Here is a 22,556-nt window from a genome sequence, read left to right on the forward strand (position 1 = left end):
ATGCCAGTCAAAGCACACATTTTGGGTTTGCAGTTCCTGTCCTTCAGAAACTCAGAGCAAATGCTACAACCTACAAGACAAAACCACAGCTGAGTAACACTGACTCAGGCTGACCAAATTCAGGAGTACTTCAATTCATCGAAAAGCATCCCCAGTACTCCAGGCACAATCTGATGATCTCAGCAAGGGAACACACAGAGGAAGTCTCTGGTAACCTGTATCATGTCAAGGTCTCCTCCCACCTTTCTAGCCACCCAGAGCAACATTTCTAAAGGAGGAAGTGCTGAGAAGTGAGAACAACAAGCTTTGATATCAGACCAAAAGACCAAACTGCAGAAGGGAACACAGGATCAAGTATAACAATTATCTCAGAATCAGTTCAGGTTTCTAATTTTCTCAGAGACACACAGAAAGGGAGAAACTACTGAAGGAAAGAATTTATGCTTACAAGCCAGGATATTGCACTGGCAAGACTCTTTGATCCAGGCTTATGAAGAATTTAGAGGAAACCATTGCAACTCCTCTCGCAATGCCCCCTTCTCCACAGTTCCAGCACCACAAGGCCAGACCTCACCACAACGTGCGTACACCTCTTGGTTCCACCTGTGGACAGCTTTCCTCCTTTTGGCAAAGAGGCAAATCTTGTGCTTAGACAGTGCTGCTTCATCAACACACCCTGCCCTGTGAGTACCACTCACCTCAGTCTTTCTACACTGAGGGGCTCAGACTTTCAGTGCTGCTTCTCCATAGATGGAAGCAGCAGCTCACGCCATTCACATGGTGGTGGAAATAACTGAAATAACTAGATATGATTCACAACAGCGCAACAAAGCGCCCTGTTCCCTCTCCCTACCCAAAAAACATTCCCTCACAAGTGAGCTGCAATGACTCTAGCACTCGTTACAACTGCAAAACGATGGCACATACAAAGTTCTCAGTGGACAAAAACATATATGTGCACCCAAACAAGTCATTATTTATTAATTCCAGCTAATTAGGAAAAAACAGAGGTAAAAAATAACTACTTCACTATTTCACCCATAAGTGAAAGCTGGAGAACCATGTTTGTTGAACGTGAAACTGAGAGGTGTGGGCAGGAATCAAGTATTCTTCTCTCCTCACAGAGGAATTAGAAGGCATCCAACACAGCTGACTCATATACTCAAACCTCCCTAAGCAGTGAATTGACCACTCTTTCCTTGAAGCCACCAAACAAGTTCACCCAAGAGGAAGCACTAAAGGTTGCCAAATGCACAGAAATTACATTGCCCTAAAACACACACTGACAGTTACCACAAGAGTGTTCTGTGAAAAAGGCTTGTAAGCATATAGTGCTGTCTAAAGCCTTTCACACATATCCATTAGAGACCACTGAGAGACATGAGATACTGGGCTAAACTGACCTTGAATTTCAGCAAGAACAGCCTGTCACAGTGACCAGTGGCCATACTGACAAAACCCAAGGTGTTTGTTAACAATAAGCTAACTTCTGTGCTTAGGTGGTTCTAGGTCTTCCAGACATATCTAAAGTCTTTGCACCCTTGGCTGTCGCAAGAGACTATTTTCGAGTCCATATTAGTGACCCTAGTAAAGTTTACAAGAAAACAGTTTTTATCTATCCTGGGACTATGTGAGTATTCAAGTACAGAACTATCCAGCATGTTCCACAAATTCACTAAATCACAATACTTTCTGTCACAAAGGGGCATTTTCAAGAGTGATTATGTGTAATTCTTATCGTCTCTTTCAAGAATTACCTAATTTCACAGCCTGCATGGAAGAAGGCTGAAGCAGCTCTGCAGATAGGGTCTGTATGTTAAATGTAATGTACACATAGTCAAGTTAATAAGCATATGTTCTTCAGAACAAGATCCAGAAGATTAAATGTCCATTAAATACAGTCTGAACGTAAAACGTGCTGACTGAAAGATAACTAACTTAAGTTTACTTTCAAGATACAGAAGAACAGCATTTTCCTCTTTAATAACATTGCCAGGCCTAAATCATCACACACCATTCCTTTCTTTTACTGATTCAGAGACAACAAATTCCATTCAAGTAATTAACAAAACTTTTGCAGCGTACCACATCCACACAGAATGGGAGGAAGTTAATTTGTCACTGTAAGAGTCTAAAGATAAAAATTATTTCTTACTCTAAACTAAAAAGCTACTTAATATAAAACCTTCTCTAACAGCTAATGAAAATGAAATGCACATCCTTTGAGAAACATTCATGTTTCCAAATAGATACAGCTGTAATAGTAAATTATTCAGTTTGGACAAAGGAACTACATTGATTAGCTCTGAGCTGCAACAGAAGGAAAACTTTAATCTTACTACAATGATTTTTGTCAAGGTTTAAGTAACGTATCTTCTTGAGATACTAATGAACCTGGGGCACCAAGAATGCCTGTGTGCCATCAAAAGACCAAGTCAGACTGCCATTAACAACCAGGTGACAGAGTAGGAATAGGCAGTTTACTTTTAGGAGGAAGAAATAATGTAAAGGCAAAGAACACAGTGCCTGTTAGCTCCTGGGGATATTAAATCACCAGATTGGCCATCTCCTTAACTCTAGGACCTGAAGAGAGTGCAACTGCCTTTCTTCACCTATTAGGTCTACGGTCAACAAAAGCAAAAACTGAACTGAATAGAGAGTTCAATTTTTTTTACACCCCAATTTTAAACAGCAGCAACAATAAATATATTAAGATACAGAGATATTTTGGTCTAAAAAACAGAGTCTTCCTATTTGTCAGCATTCCTGGTCTCAAAAAGAAACTGCAAAACATCGGGGACTCTACCTTTGAACTTCCTACTGATGCACAGGTTTTCCGAGTTTTCATAGGCTGTCTTTTTCTCAGTGAAACAGACAAGCATGTAGTTAGGAGTCTCTCAAAAGCACAGCACAAACAAACTAAAGAACAGAGCCACCACACACTGCTGAAATTCTGGATTATGGCTTTCCATACACATGCCTTGTTTTTAGACCTGCAGCCATTAGACACTTCTGCTGTCTCTTATTTTTGTCTACTTTTAATTATCTGACAGAGAAAATACTGAAAAACAGGGCCCTAGCAACCAACTCACAGGATGTTGACAAGCTGTTTATTCTTTTAATGAAGAATCTGACAAATGCTTCAACCTTGCCCTTTGAAGTCCTTTCTAAACTCCATCCAGAAAGGTATGGAGAGGAAGCAGTGCTCAGGACATTCACATAGTTTTCACACACTTACAATTTCTGAACACTGTCTCATCAAATAAATTACATTCTATCTCCACTCCTCATGTTATAAGCACATGAAATTAAGTATTGTATAAATTTTGACTCCTGAACAGTACAAATGAACATCAGCAAACAAGAATGTTCCTTCCTCGACTAATTGCTGAGGTGGTGTTTTCTTCAGTTAAGAGCAAATCAAAATACCCTATTAAAACACAGTAAGTTTTGATGTAGTTTTTGCCTAGAGGGAATTTCTGCACGCTGCAGAAAAGGTAAATATCAAAGCAAAAGAAAACTGAGGCAAACAAACAGGGTCAAATTCCCAAACAAGACCCTTCACTCCCCAGCCTCAGAGTACGGTTTGGAGTTGAGGGAAAAGGCAATTGCTCGTGCTTCGTGAAGATGTAACTTGCCCAACGAAGAGGAAGAGCCAATGCTACTTCTTCCTAATAAGCTGCATTTTTTAATTGCTTTATATGAAAAGGCCGTTTTCCTGTGACAGTAACAGTAGCATTTTCCGCACAAGTCTTATGTAAATGAACAGCCAGGCGGCTGCCACTGGGTCTATTAGGAGCCACTCAACCCTTTAAGAAAAAAAAAAACCAACACACACACACACCACAGTGGGGTGGAGGATGTTTGAAAACCTCCCGGCTTCCAGCCCCGCGGCCGTGCGTTTCGCTCCCAGCCTTGCACAACTTTCCGCCCCGGCGGTTCCGCTCGGCTCTGACGGGCGGGGACGGAGGGGTCCCGAGTCGTTTCACCGCCCGCTGCCTTTGTTCGCAGGGGCCGCTGCTCCCGGCCCGCGCCGTGGCGGGTACAAAGAAGGCGGCAGAAGTTGCGAAGGAGACCTCGACCCTTCCCGTGGAACACAGTTGAGGAGCCCACCCTCGTCTCCTCACGCTGCGGTGGGCGGGAGTCAGGCGGGGGCCACCCGCCCGCGGAGCACCAGACCGTGCGCAGCTGGCAACGTGAGCCGCATGGGAAGCGGCGGCAGCGCCGCGCCCCCCGAGCCGGCCCCCGCATACTCTACCGGCAGACCCAGGGCGCTCGAACCCCCCTTCCCCCCCGCCCCCTCCGCCGCTGCAGGGGCTCCTCCCGCTCACACTTACTTTTCGGGACGGGCTTCGCTGGGTTCTCCCTCCGGTCGCGGCGCTCACGCCTTCCCGCCGGCGGGGCGAAGCTGGCAGCGAGGCGGAGCCCCCCTCCCCCGGCGGGAGGGGCCCAACTGCCCCCTGCCCTGGGGCTGCCGCCGGGGGTCGGGCGACTTCAAGGGGGCAGACAGGTCCAGTCCCCGCCGGGGCTGGCTGCAAAGCAGGTGGTCTTCGGGGCCGGCCCCCACGACTGCTCACCACTACCCCCCGACTGCGGCTGTCCCAGCAGCTCAGGTGCGCCTCCGCATCCTCTCACATGGAGACACCGCCTTGCAGCCCCTTGGTGCCCCCCGGGCCGGTCCCTGTGTCGCCGCCGGCCGGGAGGCGAGTGGCTCGGGCCGCGGCCCCCACCCCGCTCTCATGCACTGCGGGCGCCGCCGGGCCTCGGCTCCAGCGGCCGAGGAGAGCCGCTAGGGCCCCAGCCGGACGGCGCGGGGCAGCCGGGCGGCGGGGCTCGGCGCCGCTACCGGTCCGCTCTCCCACATGTGGGAGTGGCGGTGCGGGACGCTCAAGCGGCGAGGCAGGGCCGGACCGGGAGAGAGCCAGGCACGGGGCGCAGGGGGACGGCAGGCAGCAGCGCCCCGGGATCCGCTCGTTTCCTGCGGCGCCGGGAGGGGGCGGGGAGGGCGGGCAAGAGAGCAAGCACGGCGGCGGCGCACACAGATGACAGCCGTAACCGAGCAACAGGCCCCACCCCGCCCCCGTGCGGGCGCCGGACGATGACGCCACAGGCGGGCAAGGCGGAGCCGAGCGAGTATCGCCGCGACTGCACGGTTCAGCCCGGGACAGAGGGGCGGCGCCGGCCCCGCGTGGGCCTGCGCGGAGCTGCGGGCGGCGGCCTGGGCGCAGCTCGGGAGCTTAGCTGGGGCGGGAAGGGTGACGGGGACCGCGTGACGTCAGGGCCGCGGGGCGGGCTCGGAGCCCTCGCTCGCGCGCACGTGCGCGTGCCCCCGCCCCGGCGGGCGTTGGCGCTGCCATGGGAACGGGCCCCCGGCGGGCGCCGCTGCGCGCCTGAGCGCGGCTCCGCTGCGAGGGCCCTTGGGCACCCGGCCGTCGTTGCTCTGCCTCAGCCGCGCAGGTGCTCTCAGAGCCCAGGGACGTGCTCGTCCCCAGGTGGATCTCGTCTCGCTCCTCAGGCTTCTCCACAGCGCTGCGGAGATGTGCGTGCCTCAGGCTCAGTAAATGGTTATGCAGGGCCCTTCCCCTGAAGATCGGGGAAAACAGAAAAACTCCTGACTACAGGAGCTTCTTACATGCATTACAGAATTGTGGCCACTGTAGGAGCGCTTCACCAAGGTTCTGTTACCATCTGATGTAGAAGATAGGACACTGTTCGTTGGACACCAGAAAAACATAAAAGAGTTAGTTGTCACTCATTAAGTGCGTGGGATTGCCGCTCGCAGCATCCAGCCTGTGCACGGAGAAAAGCTCAGACTGCAGAAACAACAAAAAAAGAGGCATTTCATCATGATGCGTCATGCCACGCACACATGAGAGCAAAATAAATACTAGTCGTGTCTGGCATTTCCAACCCTTTGAATGCTAATCTCAGCCGTGTTGATGCATCATCTCCCGGGAAGCACAAACCACAGATAGGTAACTGCTCTGCCTGGACCCCACACCCAAGGCTACCTAACCACGTTAAAAGCTGCCTCACTGCCCACTAGCTCTCTGCCAGTCGGTTTTAGTACTGCCTCTTCATCATCTTATGCTTCATGTTTCTTTACCCATTCTCATAGCCTCATTTACCACATTTTTCTCCTCCTGAGTGTTAAAAACAGATGTTTTAGCTTACCTGAGTCTCCCAACCTTTCCTTTGTCCCTGCTGGAACATAGCAGAAGAGCAGTCTTGATCCTTCAGCCCTAAAGCCAGGTCCCTTTCTTACCAGCTGAAGCTTCACACCTTAGTTGCTGCTCAGCTTGTGACAAATTGACAGGGGGTGCTTTTGCAGAGAGCTGCCTCCTTCATTTGTGAACACCACATCCTCACAGAGCATCCCTCACCTTTCCCACAGAATGACAAAGCAGCCCTGTAATAAATACATAAATAAATAAATATGTAATCAGGTAATTAATTTCAACTTTATATTCCTGGAGCAGGCAGGAACTAAGTTTGCATGAGGAATCTAATTCTAATCTTTTCACTTTGGTAAGGTGTTTTTTTTTTCCCCCTAAGTTTACAAAAGTCCACATGCATTTTTTTTTTTCCCTTTACAAAGAAAATAGCATGCTAAACCTTTTGCACGAGGTTCAGCAAGGACAAGGGCAGACTCCTGCATCTGGGGAGGAATAATAAACTGCGCCAGTACTGGCTGCGAGGTGATCTGCTGGAGAGCAGCCCTGTGGAGAGGGACCTGGAAGTCCTGGTGGATACCAAGTTATCCGTGGGACAGCAATATGGCTCAGTTGCTAAGAGGGCCAATGAGATCCATGGGTGTATTAGGAAGAGTGTATCCAGCAGATCATGGAAGGTTCTCCTCTCTCACTGCTCTGCCCTGGTGAGACCTCATCTTGAATACTGCATTCAGTTTTGGGCTCCCCAGTTTAAGAGGGACAGAGATCTGCTGGAGAAGGTCTAGCAGAGGGCTAAAAGGGAACTGGATCACTGCCTGATGAGGAAAAGCTGAGGGATGTGGGGCATTTAGCCTGGAGAAGACTGAGAGATGATTTAGTAAATGTTTATAAATATCTGAGAGCTGGGTGTCAGGAGGGGGGGTCAGCCTCTTCTCACTTGCTTCCTGATCGGACAGGGAGCAATGAACATAAGCTGCACCTCGACACAATGATAACTTCTTTTCTGTAAGGGTCACAGAGCACTGGAATAGGCTCCTTAGAGAGGTTGTAGAGTCTCCTTCTCTGGAGATTTTCAGGGCCTATCTGGATGTGTTTCTCTCTGACCTGAGCTAGATTGTATGATCCTGCTCTAGCAGGGGGGTTGGATTCAATGATCTTTTTGGGTCACTTCTAACCCCTGACATCTTGTGATCCTGTGATGATCTACTCTCTTCCCAGAGCTAGAAGAAGCGAGGTCTCTCCTTCCAAACCTTATCCATGTTAAGGGGCTACCAGGTGCTGTTTCCTCATTCTATTGCTTATTCTTCTGTCTTTTCATTTCTTTTGTGGTGTTCCCCTTTTACCATTTGAATTTGCGCAGAGATCAAGCACATCTGGGAAACTATTACTGAGTACAATTACTTGGGAGTGAAGGAAAAAGTTAGCTGTCTAATCAGTATAAATCACTGACAATGGCAGATGCATCACTCAAGAAACAGGACTACTCTGCCAGCACTGATGATGGTGCTGAGACTCTGTGTGGATTTAATGGAAATGTTACAGTTTTATATTAGTCACAGATGAAAATGGTTCAGTGCCTAGTCGTTAATGGAAATGTGGTCATGACTGACTGTACTTGAAACAGTAGGGATAAAAATAGGAGTTGTACTGCAGATCAATGCATTGTCAGAAATAAGCAGGGAGGTTTAATGTTGTATGCCAGAGTAGTTTCTGTAGTGCCACATACAGTTTCAATAAAACTTATTTTAAAACTGAAATGTAGAACAGTTTTAAGCAGAACTGTATTGTTTTCAACATAGAATCCAGGGAGAACACGGGGGGGGAAGAAAATCAGAAAGAAAACATTGCCAGAGGTTATACTGTGCGTGAAATAGTGACAGAGCAAGAGAGAAGCTGATTTTAAGTACTCTGTCTAGAGGCTGAAGGGGCACCTGCTGACTGAATGTATTTTCTTCCCATGATGTTTTTAGTCTTGATGGACTCCCATCTGTAGCTGAAGGTGGAATTAAGCCTAATGGCAAGACTGCAATCTATCATTTTTTTATTATGCTTATAATGCATGTATAAGAAAAACTGCACCAAAAATACATTATAACTTCCCTGTGACCTTGGTAATTAGAAAGATTGCATGCTAGAAGGCATAGGAAAAATAGATGATTATTTGAAAATGTGAGTTAGCCAGCAGAAGGAGGGCACATGTGTTAGTAACAAATCTACAGAATTGTTATTAGAGGAAAACTGTTCTTGTGCTTTATTATGTTGTCCTTAAAATTACATAAATAAGGTGAAATAACCAAATGAAAGGAGGGAATTCAAATACTAAATGACCATGTTAAATATCATATTAATTTCCCGTATTTCTGGTTTTATCAAATATCTATGATAAATTCTGTAAGCTTTAAGGGAAGCATAAAAGATTCCTTTTGTGAGAAAACATGGATCAAAGTGAGCTTAACGTGCAAGGAGGCCTTCTGTACAAGCCACACTTTTGGTTGTTGGTGAAATATATATTTGTTCATCTCAAACTTCACTCTACTAGCTGCACCTACTAATTCAGACTGCCTGCTGCCACTTCTGAAGTTGTAGGAAACATCCTGCCTATTTCATGTAAGGATATGACAGACTTCAAGAAGGAAAGAGCTCCTTTTTCTGTAGGCAATCTTCCTAGCAAAATCACTGCTAGTTCTACCTTTAATATCCAACAAATGAAACTGCTGTCCTAGCTGACCTCGGGGAGATCACTTTAAGTAGCTTGCATGATAGAAATGAAACCTCCTCCCTCCCAGAAGCTAGACATTTGGTTCATTTTTGTTTTCTTGCTGTCCTTTTCAAGAATATTTTAAGAATCACTGGTAAGGCATAATTCACATTTTTCCCATTGTTTTACTGAGTGCTGTAAAGCTGTGCTCAAAAATATTGCACCAGACATAGCCAGTAAAATCATGTTTGTATAAATAACCTGTTGTATTCAAGCAAAGTATGGAAGTCACAGCAGAAGTGACAAGAAAACAAGAATTAAAATTGTCTTTCCTCTTCATTCCTATAGGAAACAGGGGCTCACAGACATACTGATCACAAGCAGTTATAATGTAAATTTTCTGTTCTAATAAAAGGAACAGGTAAAGAAAAGAGAGCTAGCTAAGATCTCATTTTCAAGAGATGCAACAGCCTAAAACTTCCCAGTTGCAGACAGAAAGTCTGGGGGGAAAAAGAGAATAAATTTCTAAGATAGATAAGGCAAATTTTCATGGATGCAGTCAAATAACTGCAGTCTATTTTCTAAGCCTCCACCCTGCTTGGCAGACAAAGGGAGTAAATTTACTGCAGCCAACATCGATGAAAGTTTAGCCAGACATAACTACTGCAGAGCCAGGATCACACTGCAAGTGAAGATAAAGGATGATGCTGTGACAGCACCAGCTCAGGAAGCTGATAGCACAGATGATCTCATCAACAGGGAATTCCAGTCTCAAACCATAGTTCTTGATGTCCTTTGCCATGGACATCTACTTATAAATTTCACAGAAGTAATATCATATCTGAGAGGGTTTGTGAATTCAGAAAAACAGCCTCGTCTTTGATACTTACAGAGATGATACAGTGCAAGACTTTTGGTTTGGGTTTTTTTTTCCTCCCTCTTCTGTTACTCCATTTCTGCTTGTTCTGTTATAGGTGTTGCCATGGTTTTGACAGGAGTAACTAATAAAATATGAGAAACAGGGCAATCAGTGGGAATGTTGGCTAAAGACTGTCTATACACATATACTAGCTTTAATGATAGAGTTAATTATTTTTGTTTGTCTGGCTGTGGCCTAATGCAAATATTACTCAGATTAAATCAGGTCTGGCCTGAGCATTCTATACATTGGCATTTTAGTTTGCTCACAAGACAAGAGCATTGCTGGTGTTTTTCTTTACACTACTGTTGAATGCTGCCTCCCAGAATCACAGAATGATAGATGCTTGAAAGGACCTCTGGAGATCATCTAGTCCAGCCACTCTGCCAGAGCAGATTCACTTACAGCAGACTGCACAGAATGCTGCCCAGGCAGATTCTGGATGACTCCAGAGAAACAAACTCCATCATCTCAGGGCTGCCTGTTCTAGTGCTTTGCCACCCTCAAAGCAAAAATGTTTCTCCTCACGTTTAAGTGGAATTTCCTATATTCAAGTTTGTACTTGTTAACCTCTTGTCCTGTCACTGCATGCAAAATTGTGCTTCTAAAATACACAGCTTAAAACAAAACCACTGAGTTTGTGAAACCATTGGAACAGACCCTCAGTTCAACCTGATCTGTGCAATACTGCAGGCTCAGATCTCCAATCGTAGAAGCTTTATGTGCAGGTATTTAACTCCGCTCCTACTACTAACACACCTGATAACACACTCAAGCAAACTGGTTTCTGGATGTCCTCCAAATCCACACCAGGACACGAAGTTCAGCAGATCCACTAAGACCATGATTACAGCCAGACTAAATCAGTGCTAGAACCTTGTTTAAAATTAACTGTATGCTGGAAAAGTAGAGCAGACATACCATGGGTACTGAAAATCAATATACTGGCAAAACTATATTGGACAGCTTGCCTGAGAGCTCTCTGCTTGCAACCTTTGTCAGTCTTTTGCTGCAATTTGGCCTGAAATTAACAGTTTTTTTTAAAATCTCAGATATTTAACTCAAGGCAGCTGTTTGTTCCCATGAATTTCACAGAGGGGATACAGAAAACTCCCACAGGACAACATCTATTCTGTGCCTATGTCAAGTACTAGTTTACGAAATATCACCTTCTTTATATTATTTCTCTAAGTGTGTAAGTGAAAGTGTTAGCACCTTTCTTCTATAACCTATATTTAGCAATAGTAGTCCAACTGTCATAGTTAAGCAAAGCAGCTTTGGTGGGAGCAAATCCTAATAAGGTATCCACTGCTATTGAAAATAACTGAGTCACAGTTGTAATATTTAAACTGTTTGTAAAAGCACTAAACAGCATTTCATATGAAACCACTGTGGAAACATATTTTCAGTTGTGTTGCTGGATTTTGCTCACATTGGTCTTACTGCTAAATATCACCAAACTGTAGCAGAGCCCTTTTTTTTTCCATGTCTCCATAAGCAGTTCTACAAAATGTAACATTCATGTTTTGGCTTCCATTTGAGTATCTGTATTTCATCTTTATTTCAAGTGTTATCTGACACTGTTCTGCTCTCCAATATAATTAACATTTTGTTCAGCCATCTTCCTTTGGCCATCAACAGTTTCCCCCAACAGTTACATTTTGTTAAACAATCATTCAGTCCATTAGCTCTATCAAAAAGGTTTGCACAAATGTAATAAAAGACAATCTTAGGGACAAAAAGACATTGGACTCATATAATCACTAATTGTAATAGGCAACACAGAATTCTTATCAGTTCAAGTTTCTGAAGCCATTTCTACTTTTGAGTTTGTTATATGGCTATAAAATGGATCATTGAAGCTTTAGGTAATCACCACCTGGTCCTGCAAACTAATGAAGTCAGTAGAGTGAGGGGAAAGGCACCTTCCCAAAGCCTTTCTGAGAGAGACACTTCCCAATTTATCTCAATTAGGCTGTTAGTATTGCCATTGAGTAACAACAGAATCAAGTCAAACTATAGTCTTAGAGGCTTTTCTGAGATTACATTTTGTGATCAAAAAATGCTGACAAGGTCATGTAACCCTGTAACCTTATTTCAATTACTTTGTATGCTCTCTAATTAATAACTTGTTTCCTGCATTGTTTTCTGATATCTGATATCTTACTTCTCCCATGTCTAAGCAAATCAAACTCCTTTTGTGTAGTTGTGCTGCTCTAGAATAAGCAAACTTTATTTATATTTCAATAATTGTTATTATATTTCAATAATTATGTTGTTATACAGATAGAGAGCAAGAACAACTTGTAGAGTACTTAGCTGTGTGTTCAGAAAAAAATCAAGACACAGATGTTACACAGAAGTGTACAGTATAATCTGAAAACTGTACAGAGTTGGAAGCCTTATGAGAAAGGAAAACTGCCTCTTAATGGTGCAACCTATAATGGTTAGGCAGTCATGCTGAAACCCCTTTTAGCTTCAGCTAAATAAATCCAGCTCCCTAGGAAGAACAGTAAGATAAGCAAGGTTTAACATTTTACACTTCCTCGGTACTCTTTGGGATAGTTTTTCAATGTTAGCAACAACTTAACAGGATATTACTGAATTATATAACAAAGAGTGTCTTCTGCCATGGCAATGGTGAAGCTCAGTGCTACACTCTGTCTTCCTATAGAAAATGTCTTCTCATCAGATAAATCTGTGTCACGTTAAGTCCAAAGGCAACTGAGAGCATTGAGAAATGGAAACACTCAGCATGTAGACAACACTAAACATTAAAATTATCTGCATCCAAGAGCCCAGCTTCACAGAAAGAATTCTCAGACTTTCTTTTCAAAGGCAGGACCAACAGATATTACCTGGAAAGCCAAGCAGAAGGCTGCAGATTTGTTCTTTATTCACAGCATACTTTTGCTGTAGGCAAGTAACACAACATCTTCTAGGAGACAGTAGAGACCTCAGCAGGCTCGTAGGGGAGACCCTGGTTTAGCAAGAGAGGAAAAAAGTGATACCGTAATTTTGGGCTGCATACTGTCGTTTGCCCCTGAAAAAAAATATCCTGATGAGAGGGGATGTTAAGGCCCTGATACTTTCTCTGATGAGATGCCCCTTCAGGTTATTCTGTTCCATCTAAGTCAGATATAAATGTTCGGAGTGCAGCCTGCTTTCCAGAAAGGAAAAACTGAAGATCTCCAAGCATTGGCAGGAAAGATTTTCCCGAAACACAATTGGGGAGGGGGGGCGGGGGAGAGAAAACAAAGAAATTCTTAGTAGTTTAAAAGGTTACTCTGACAGTCACCACGACTTTTAGAGTTGGTGCTTAGGTACAGACTATATGTGAATGGCTGTTAAGTGCTTTTAAAATGGTAGTTACAGAAACTAGCCTGAAAGCAGTTGTTTATTAGAAGAAAGATATAATCTGAGTTGCCTGAAAGGAAAAGCTGAAAGCAATTCCAGGATGTTCAGAAGCATTCCAAATAAGTTTCCAAAAATTTACAGACTTCTTGTGTATTTGGGTTTTATTACCAAGCCTGTCATTATAAAAGCCTTTTTTTTTTTTTCTAATCAATGTGTTTATAGGAATCAAACTGCTAGTCTGAGTAACCTCAAATATGGTTCTCATTAGCAAGGTGTTACCACAGCTTTCTTGACTAGAGCTTGTATTCCTTTGGGTAATATTAACAGCTGCAATCAGAGACTGTTAACTATTACCCAGGTTAAATAGATTGTCATTCAGATTTATGTAATTGGGGGAAGGAAATAAGGATTAATTATCTTCTAGCATTCACAGGTCAAATATTTATTGTAGTTTAGCTAGTATAATGGGCTTCTACCATGTCATAAGCCTGAACAAAAGTAAAATAACATAATATCTCTTCTACAGCTCTGCTCAGGTCAGGTTCATCACTGTCTCTGTTAAGCTAAGCAGCAAGCCTACACATTATTTTGCAGAATTACCCCTTAGTAGAAGCAGTACTAGAAAACAACAAACAAAAATTTCTCAGCCAGAACATCTCCTCGGTTATCTTCAGTGTTGCTCAGAATGCTGCTGTGCAATAAAACTTCTCCTAATTCAGAAAGAGACCTCTAAACTCATCGTGTTTGTTGAAAAAAATGCCTAAAGTTACAATACTCAATCAGTTGCATTAATAATAGCACTGACAGCCTTAATCTAGATCTCAAACTCGGCAGACTTATTCAGCATTATGTTCCCCGGCCTCCTGAGAGCATGCCTTAGTGTCACAAAACTGAAAGTGGTTGCTGGAGCTGAGGAAAACCTATTACCAGTTCCTGACACTGCTTGCAATGCCACTGTGCACACTTTCGGCAGCAGAATTTGGGAAGGACAGGGTGAGGGAAGAAAACAAACTCCCACATACGAAGCTGCTGAGGAAATACAGCATGATAAAGCTCAGCAGACAGAGCCTGACTAGGTTCACACAAGCAGACTGCAACCCTACATTCCCCTGGGAGCCCAAGCTGCAGCAGCTCTGTGGGCTCATCTCCACGCTGCACTGTCCTACCCCCACCCCAACTATGATACCAGCTTTTTGTACAGCTTTAGTGAAAACCAGATCAGAAATAACTCCTTGTTCAGGGTGTATTTTGAAAGTCAGTCAGCTAATTGCTCCTTTTTTATCTGACATGATGATGCTGGAGGCTGGTGCACTGAACCAACCTGAGAATATGTGGCTAAGGAAGCAGCAACTTCCCAAATCCAAGCTGATATGGGACCTAGGATACAGCAGGTTGAGTTTCATATAACCTCCCAAGGGCTTCACTTATTTCTGTTAAATGGCTGCTAAACCAAACATAAAATAGAAGTTCCCAAACCATTGGCAGAAGTCACATTGATCTTACTTGGTCTAGGACTTTATACATGTAAATAAAAGGGCAGTCAAATATTTCTTGTGGTGTCATAGTAAACTTTCCTGCCCCACAACTGCCGTAAAGCCTTCCAAGCTGGCTATGGCTTGATGGTCTAATGCAGAAGATGAAAAGATCATGCATTTCTTACCTTACTTTCCAGCAGGGAGGAAAGTGTGAAACTTGGCTCATTTTTTCCTGCTGGTCACTTGGATTTTAAACATTTGATATTTAACACTGAGTCTCTGAGAAAGGAGGGAAGTTTGTGCCATGAAATTAAAAGCTATTCCGTGCCCTGTGGATCTGAGTTTTAGTTTCACCTCCACTTTTCTTTAAGTGTTTGTGTTTCATGCACAGTGTTAGCTGCTTTTCACTGTTATGCTTCCAAGAAGGTCATTCAATACCATTTGACAAACACTGATTTATGTATCTATGCCTGTGTTTGTGCTTATTTCTTAAATCTGTAACTATAGCTCCTAAAAGTTCCATGACAACAACAAAACCCACAGCATCCATTTGCTTCATCTTATCTCTTTATTTACTAAAATTCACCAGGCAATCCAGGTGAGTGGCACACTATGGATTACAAAGGATTTCAGCAACCTGGCTGCCAGAGCTTAGCTTTGGTTTGCAGTATTGCAATGGGAGAACTGCAAGCATTTTGTTATTTAAATTATTACACTGAAAATAGTCCCCCTTTAAAATCTTGTTGCAAAAGAAAAGCTGATAATTGTTTAATATGTATAGAACAAGTTTTTTTTTAAAGCAACTGCCTTAATTTTATAGTACAGTAATTAAATTCTATGCTTTATAATAACTACAGGAACAAACGAGGAATTTTTAGTGTTTAAATCTATGGAATCTAGATATACTGTAGGAGGATTTGCTCTTTGAAGCACTATATATTTGTCATGGACACTGACTTGTAAATTGCTTAATGACCTATTTTCTTACTTTTTTTTTTTCCTTCATCAGTTTCTTTTTACTTAAAATAGGCTACAATCTTGTAGATAATTTTAGAACTACAGCATATTCATTAAGATCCATTTATGACAATTCTAGCATCAGAAGCATAGTTAGTAGGGTTAAAACATTAGGCTTTCACTGATGAAGTCTCAAACTCCATTTCATCGTGGCTCCCATGCAATATGAATTTCATTATTTAAATCTGTTTTCTATCAGACGTAATTAGTAGTCTCTGTTTATGGAAAGACCAGAACTGAAGTGGAAGACATTTAGGTTGGAAAACAAAAGAAGAGATTTCTATCAAACCAAATACAAAGAAAAACTGAGTGCTTGAAGTCACTTCCAACTTTCTGACCAGCCACAAACTTCCCATATAGTATTAGATAGATGCTAGAACCACTAAAGAATTCAGATGCCTAAAATCCAGGTAAGTGACCAACCTTTGAGGCTTTATCTGCGCTGACATCAAAGCATGCCCTTCAAACCATCCTTCACCTGAGCCAACTAGCAGCTGTTTGCACTCAGCCCTTAGGAGCAATTCAGCCCAGCCTCAGGATCAAGTATTACCTGGAGTGACCTTGCCCACCAATTTGCTTTGGTGTGGTCCCCTTACACTGTAGACTTCAAGCAGTAGTGCCACAACTTTGTATTCCTGGCTCACAGCTGTGGACTGAGATTTAAGATAAGCATGGAAATTAAAGCAAGGCTGTTTGCCTGAATTTCTGCCAGGGTGAGCAAGCAGCATGATGCTAGTTTTTGTGGCTCCAAGGTAAGATGCATGTTGGGGAGTCTTGGGCTCACAAAACCCTAAATAATGGCTTTTTATGATCCTGTTGAAACTTGCATCAGAGCTATAAGTTAGGTGTATTTATTTTGTGTCATGCTAGGAAGGCAGAGATTCCTCTTCATAAATGGTACATTAGATTAGAAAGTAGACATTACAAGTGAATGCTGAAGGCTGAGGTTTTTCTGAATCTCTTTCTTAATAATGTTCTTAGAGCTGTTTTCAGCTGGCCTGCTTTTGTGTTTCCAGAGGGGAAATTGGATGTATCCCTGTGCTGAGTGTTTCTGTTGGTCTGCTCTCAGCAGCTCCTGGCTCAGCATAGGTTTTTCTGGTTCAGAGGCCCCTTTGGGAATCAGGCAGTTTGTAAAGTGACCAAAGGAAAACCAAGAAGAGAACACATTAGGCAATAGATGTCGTATTGGCTAGGTCATTAGTGTTTCAGAGTGATGGTCAGACTTGCAATAGGACAAATAGTGAGTGCTTCATATTGTTGTTATTTGTTGTTACTACTAAATGTTTCCAGTTTCTTAGTATTGCTTGCAATTGAGTATTCTGAATCATTTTGGTATGTTTGAAGCAGCAAAAAAAAAAAAGGGGGGGGGGGGGGGGGGGGGGGGGGGAGAAAAACAATTCTAAGTGTGTACCTTGAATCAATTGCTTTCTGACTTGTGAAGCCTGAAATGGCCAAATGGTATCTGTAGCAACACATTTTTTCCAGCACTGCAAATTGCAGGTACAGATCTTTGATCCCTAAAGGTATTTACTGAGTTGGAAGGAGAGATGTATAATTCTGATTTCAAGAGTACTTCACTGATTTACATCAGCTGAGGAGCTTCTGTTTGCTATTTAGCCTTATCTGCTTGACAACTTGTCCATCTCCATGTGAGACTTGCCTGTTTTCTGTTCTTAGGCTTTAGTCTTCTGCTTTTTAGTGGGTGTCATGGTAACTGAGAAAAAAACATGTGCAGCAGGCTAGCAAAAAAAAAAAAAAACAGAACTGCTGAAGGTTAAGAAATAACTGGAAGGAATATTTAAGTAATGGGGGAGAAAAAGAAATATACTTCAAAGTGATCTTGAAGTGATCTTGGGGGGGGGGCAGTTTGTAAAGTAAATGGCAATAGCAGTAGATGAATATCACAGCTGGAACTTCAAACAGCAATGTGATGATTCAGTTAGACAAGTTGGCAAGCAACAGGGTATGGGTTTAAATTTGAGCACTTTCTTCTATTTGTTGTAGGAAGGAGGCTTATGGCAGCAAACTGGACACATTTAGGTTCATATTTTGACAGGTATCTCTGGCAAGATGGAACTCACCTTTGCACAGCTACAGACAAGATAAAACCCTTTACAACCATTATTCTCAATGGGAATGTAAGAAGTGCAGTGGAAGCTTGCTGTGGTATGGACTTGTGAGAAGTAGCTGCAAGGTGAAATGTGCCCGAGTATGTCCCACCAGGTGGTTGGGAGGCAGCTTGGTGATGGGGGAATAGCTCAGCAAAGAGTTTAATTGCCAAATTTAATCCAGAGTGATGTGTGGCAAGGGATCACAAATCTGAGAAACAGTGGTTAAAAAAAAATAAACAGTCCATCTCACAATTAAAATACTCTTGGTCTACTAGATAGTTGACTGTCTACTTCTAGATAGTCTAAAGATATTAGAAGATAAGGAATGCACTTGGCCTATAACTCCCATGTATCTCTCCTTTGCCAGTATCCTCCAGTCCTACCCCTGTATCCTTGAAAAATAGGCTCTTTGCTAAATGCATTGAAGACTGTACACAGGAGACATCTTCATAACTGCAGGACCTTAGGGATGTTAGAAACTTTTTGAACTGTGCCTCAAATAATGAATGTTTTTACCATCAGAAGCTGGTTAAAGCAGAGTTCCCATGTTATGGAGGGAAAGTGAGATTTCTTCAGAAGCAGTCTTAGAATAACAAATGCATCCTAGTCCTGGGTTAGTTACCATTTTTATTAGAAATGTTTCTTTGCTTTGCATTTGTTGAGCTCCAGCTTTTATCCATTGCACCTTTTAATGCAGCCTAGAGATTCAATAACTCTCTCTGGTAAAAGAATTCCTGTTGTTGACACATATGAAATGCTAGAGTTTCAACTGGAATATGTCATGGGGTAAAATGGTACCTGAAACAATATTATTTTTTATATATAAAAACTCTTTACTGTGAAAGATTTGTACTTGGAAAACTACAGGCTTTGTATAAAGTATCTGTCTGGAAACGTCTTCTCCTAATGGCACCCAAACAAAGCATTTTAGAGCTCTAAGCACATCCAGTGTTGAAAGGACATTTACAAGAGTGAGAAGGCTGAAGAGCTTCTCACAGATGCCACAATCAGAAGCCCTTTTTCTTTGTTGGTCACTTTCAGACAGGGCAATTTGAAATCACTCTGGTGGTCTGGTTTTCTTCCACAATAAAATTAGTAACTGCTCTGCTTGCTTGCTTTCTATTAGTCACTAGAAACTACATCCATCTATATAAAGGAAGTTATCACAATGTGTAGATGTCCTCTAATTTCAGTGTATTTTTTGTAGTGTAAGGATTTAATGAGACAGTAATTGGATTCTTTTAGATCTTCCTCTTCCCCTGCCTCCTCTTCTGGGCTATTACATCAGAGTCTTAAACAATTTATTTTAGTTGTGTACTCTGTTAGCCTTGGATTCTCATCTCTCCCTGTCTCAGTATTTCCCTTGGGTTAGCTGCCTTCAACGGTACAGATGAGCACATTTGCCTCTACCTAAAATACATTGAAATGAGATCATTAAAGACATAATCTTGGGACTTAAAACATGTACATTTAAATGGGAAAATAATAACAACCCTGTTAAGTTTATCTCAAAACTAATGATTAATATAGGCCTAAAGGTGATTGTGTAATCTGTGTATAAAAACAACATTCTGTCCTCCTCTGCTTACAGATACTCAGTGGCTCTGTCTTTCACCTGCTGTCTCAAAGTTACAATGCCCTCTCTCTGCTGCTCTACTGCTGGATGCTCTCTTACCTGCTAAGTGTGAATCCAGGCAGTAATTCACAGCACTGAGAAGTCAGGTGCTAATGCCTTTGAGTTGGGTGAGAGAAGGTGCACAGCTTTTCATCTGCCAACTGCACTACTGTGCTCCCCAGTTGCTTAGGAGAGCAAGGTCATAGCCGGGGAAGCACCCTGCTGCAGCTATGGAAGCAGAGAAAGAGGTTGTTTAACACCTCAGTTGCCTCTGCCTCGACAAAAGTAAAGAACTGAATTTGTAGCTGGATAGCTGTTGCAGTATCTTTTGTGTGAGTGGAGTGAAAGATAGCTTTAAGCTGTATTTTTGCTTCTCTCCAAACCTAGGAAGAGTAAATTCAGTGCTCAATGTAACCTGGCACAGATGCAGTCCTTCGAGCTACCCCCTGCTGCAGTAACAGCTCAAGCTCCCTGCTGTAGCTCTGTGCTGCTTGTCTGTGGAGAAGCTGCATGCAGAGCTGGTGGAAGCATCCTGGGAGTGCTGGTTGAGAACCGGCTGAATGTGAGCCAGCAGTGCGCCCAGGGGGCACAGAAGGCCAACGGCATCTTGGCCTGTATCAGGAACAGTATGGCCAGCAGGACTAGGGATGTGACTCTGCCCCTCTACTCAGCCCCAGTGAGGCCTCACCAAGAGCACTGTGTGCAGTTCTGGGCCCCTCACTGCAAGAAAGATATTGAGGTGCAGGAGCAGGTCCAGGGGATAGTGATGAGACTGGTGAGGGGGCAGGAGGGAAAGTCATATGAAGAAGGGCTGAGAGAGCTGGAGGTGTTTAGCTTGGAGAAGAGGGGACTTAGAGGGGACCTCATCGCTCTCTACACCTACCTGAAGGGAAGTTGTAGTCGAGTGGAGGTCAGGCTCTTCTCCCAGGCAACTTGTGACAGGACAAGAGTCAGAAGCTATGCCCGGGAAGGTTTAGGTTGTACATTAGGAAACACTTCCTCATGGAAAGGGTGATCAGGCACTGGGATGCACTGCCCAAGGAGTTGTTAGAGTCACCATCTGTGGAGGTCTTCAAGAAAAGATTGAATGTGGCACTTGGTGGCATAGTTTAGCTGATGTTGTGGTGTTAGCTTATAGGCTGGACTTAATGATCTCAGAGGTCTTCTGCAGCCTCTGTAAAATCACACGTAAATGTGAGGAACTTGAAAGCCTATGTGGAACAAAAACAGAGCAGCCAATTATGTCAGGAGGAACTCCTTATGATAAGGCAGCTTAGGTTGGGGGAGGGTAAGGAGTGAGATGCTTATGTGTGTGGTAATGGAAACAATACAGTACATGCAGTTTAGAATGGATAGGAGGGAACAAACAATTAATTTGCTTTATTAATTTCTGCTTAATATTCAACGCTTTGTATGCACAAATGCAAGAACGTGCAGACTGAAAGTAAAACAAAAATATGTGAATATTAATCTGAAAAACAGTTAGAGATTTATTGCTGGAGAAATCGCTAGGAGAAGGTTTCTTTTGTCTTTTTTTTTTTAAACCAAAAAGATTCAGGCCATGTCTGTCCAGGATCAAGGATTATGTTACAAAAGCAGGCAGAGAAACATCAGGAAAATAAACAAGGCACAGAACTGCAGGCACGTAAACAGCAAGCAAACCCATAAATCTGGGATCCAAAGTAAGACAAGGGTAACGAGATGAAGAGCTAAAGGGAATAAAATACATATGTACATGGATGTGGTCACAACTCCCTAGCAGAGAGAAAGAAATCACTGGGGTTTTGTGTTTGTCATTCTGAATAGGCTGGAAGGGAGGATGAAAAAGAGACACAGGCACTGGATAGGTCAAGGAAACAATGGCTATAAAATTACAAGTTGCTTTGATTTAGTTCCCCAGTGTAGAAAGGACCCTAATAATACATCTTCACATGTCCAGGCACTGCCTCTTGTGGGGACCAATTCCCCTCTGCTCCATGCATTTGTGAGGTTGAACGAATAGGGGCAGGCAGAGATGGGATGCGGTGAGCTGGGCAGGGCAGGGAAAGTGCCAGGCCTTGCTTGTCAAGTGGCATTTGCTGCAGGGATGGAGCTGGAGGGGAGGAACTGGGACTCGCTTTGGTGCAGAGGTACTTGCTAAAGCAGCCCCGCCTGGCCGCCCGGAGGGGGCAAAATGGGCTGCTGCTGAGGCAGTCCTGCCAGGGGCGCGCAGGTCGCGGCAGGGCCAGCTGGCTGCACCCCCGCCAGAACTGAAGCTGCTGCGGTTAGCAACAGCTCTGGTGGCTGGGCGGGCTTTTCTTACTACCTGGGCTTCCCAGAACGGCACAGGTCTGGTTGGCTTTCTCAGCTGGTAGTTAATGACATGGGGAGAGGAGGGACAGAGAGTCTCCAGGAAAACTTCTCTGCAGGAGAGCAAGAAAGCCATAGATGAATATTTCTTGTGTCCTGTCACTCGACAGCTCATCAGCCATAGGCACCAGCTTGGAACTGTGCACTGGGAATAACGGCCTGGCTGCACCAGGCCATTTCAGGACTGAAAAGGGCTTCGTGATACTTGCATGAGAGTCATAGAAAAAATCCTATAGAGAGGAATGGTAGCTGGGCTGAGGCCAAAACTATCACATGCTTCTCTGCAGTAGTTGTATAAACAGAGGATGAGTAGATCATTTCCCTCTCTCCTCTGCCCTTGTCTAAAATCTTTCTTGTCACAGATAATTATAAATCAAAAATAATGAACTTCCCCTTTAATGTATTTGAAGCTTTGGCATGGAGTGGTGTAAACAAGTTCTGAGGTTTAGTGGATGGGAGCATTAAACCTAATTATTAATAAATAACACTTGATCAAAACCTGAGGGAGCAGTTTGGGGCTGGTATTATTTTATGCTAATATGTATATCCATAAATAGTATTAACTTGAGTCCCCTGTGATTAATCTTTGCACAGAGTGTATCTCTTTGTGAGCATAAATAAATTGAATAGATAGAAGCCAGTTTAGTGTGCTGCCTCCCTGGGCCTATGAGTCCTCCCCCAGACCTCAGCTCTTCTTGTGCTTGTGGAATGCACAAGTATAATACTTCAATTCATGCCTCCTCCTGGTTTTTCCTTTCAGTTCAGTAATTTGGCTCAAGTGAGGTAACACAAGGATCTGTCTTTTTAGTCTGTGGCCTTTTATGAGTTGCCTAATTCTGCTG

General features: G+C 43.4%; 1 protein-coding gene and 1 long non-coding RNA gene across 3 annotated transcripts in view; both read right to left on the minus strand.

Annotated features, from left to right (window-relative positions):
- Positions 1-5,809, minus strand: part of FBXW7 (F-box and WD repeat domain containing 7) — a 169,094-nt gene extending 163,285 nt beyond the window's left edge. The window contains exon 1 of one of the 2 annotated variants that reach the window (XM_064148656.1): positions 4,338-4,417. Coding sequence is in view for 1 of the 2 variants with exons in the window: in XM_064148658.1 (XP_064004728.1) it covers positions 5,633-5,734 (102 nt within the window). In the remaining variant the exon portion in view is untranslated. Of the gene's footprint in view, positions 1-4,337; positions 4,418-5,632 lie in introns of those variants that run through there. The other variant, XM_064148658.1, reaches the window with a different exon arrangement.
- A 20-nt stretch (positions 5,810-5,829) lies between these two features.
- Positions 5,830-16,026, minus strand: LOC135178104 (uncharacterized). Its single transcript, XR_010303352.1, has 4 exons — positions 14,808-16,026; positions 12,649-12,770; positions 9,762-9,872; positions 5,830-6,409 (listed from the first exon to the last, which is right to left on the minus strand). It is a non-coding gene; the product is annotated as an uncharacterized LOC135178104 (long non-coding RNA).
- Positions 16,027-22,556: the final 6,530 nt, after the last annotated feature.

The sequence above is a fragment of the Pogoniulus pusillus genome, chromosome 9 (genome assembly GCF_015220805.1).
Source record: "Pogoniulus pusillus isolate bPogPus1 chromosome 9, bPogPus1.pri, whole genome shotgun sequence".
NCBI lineage: Eukaryota > Metazoa > Chordata > Aves > Piciformes > Lybiidae > Pogoniulus > Pogoniulus pusillus.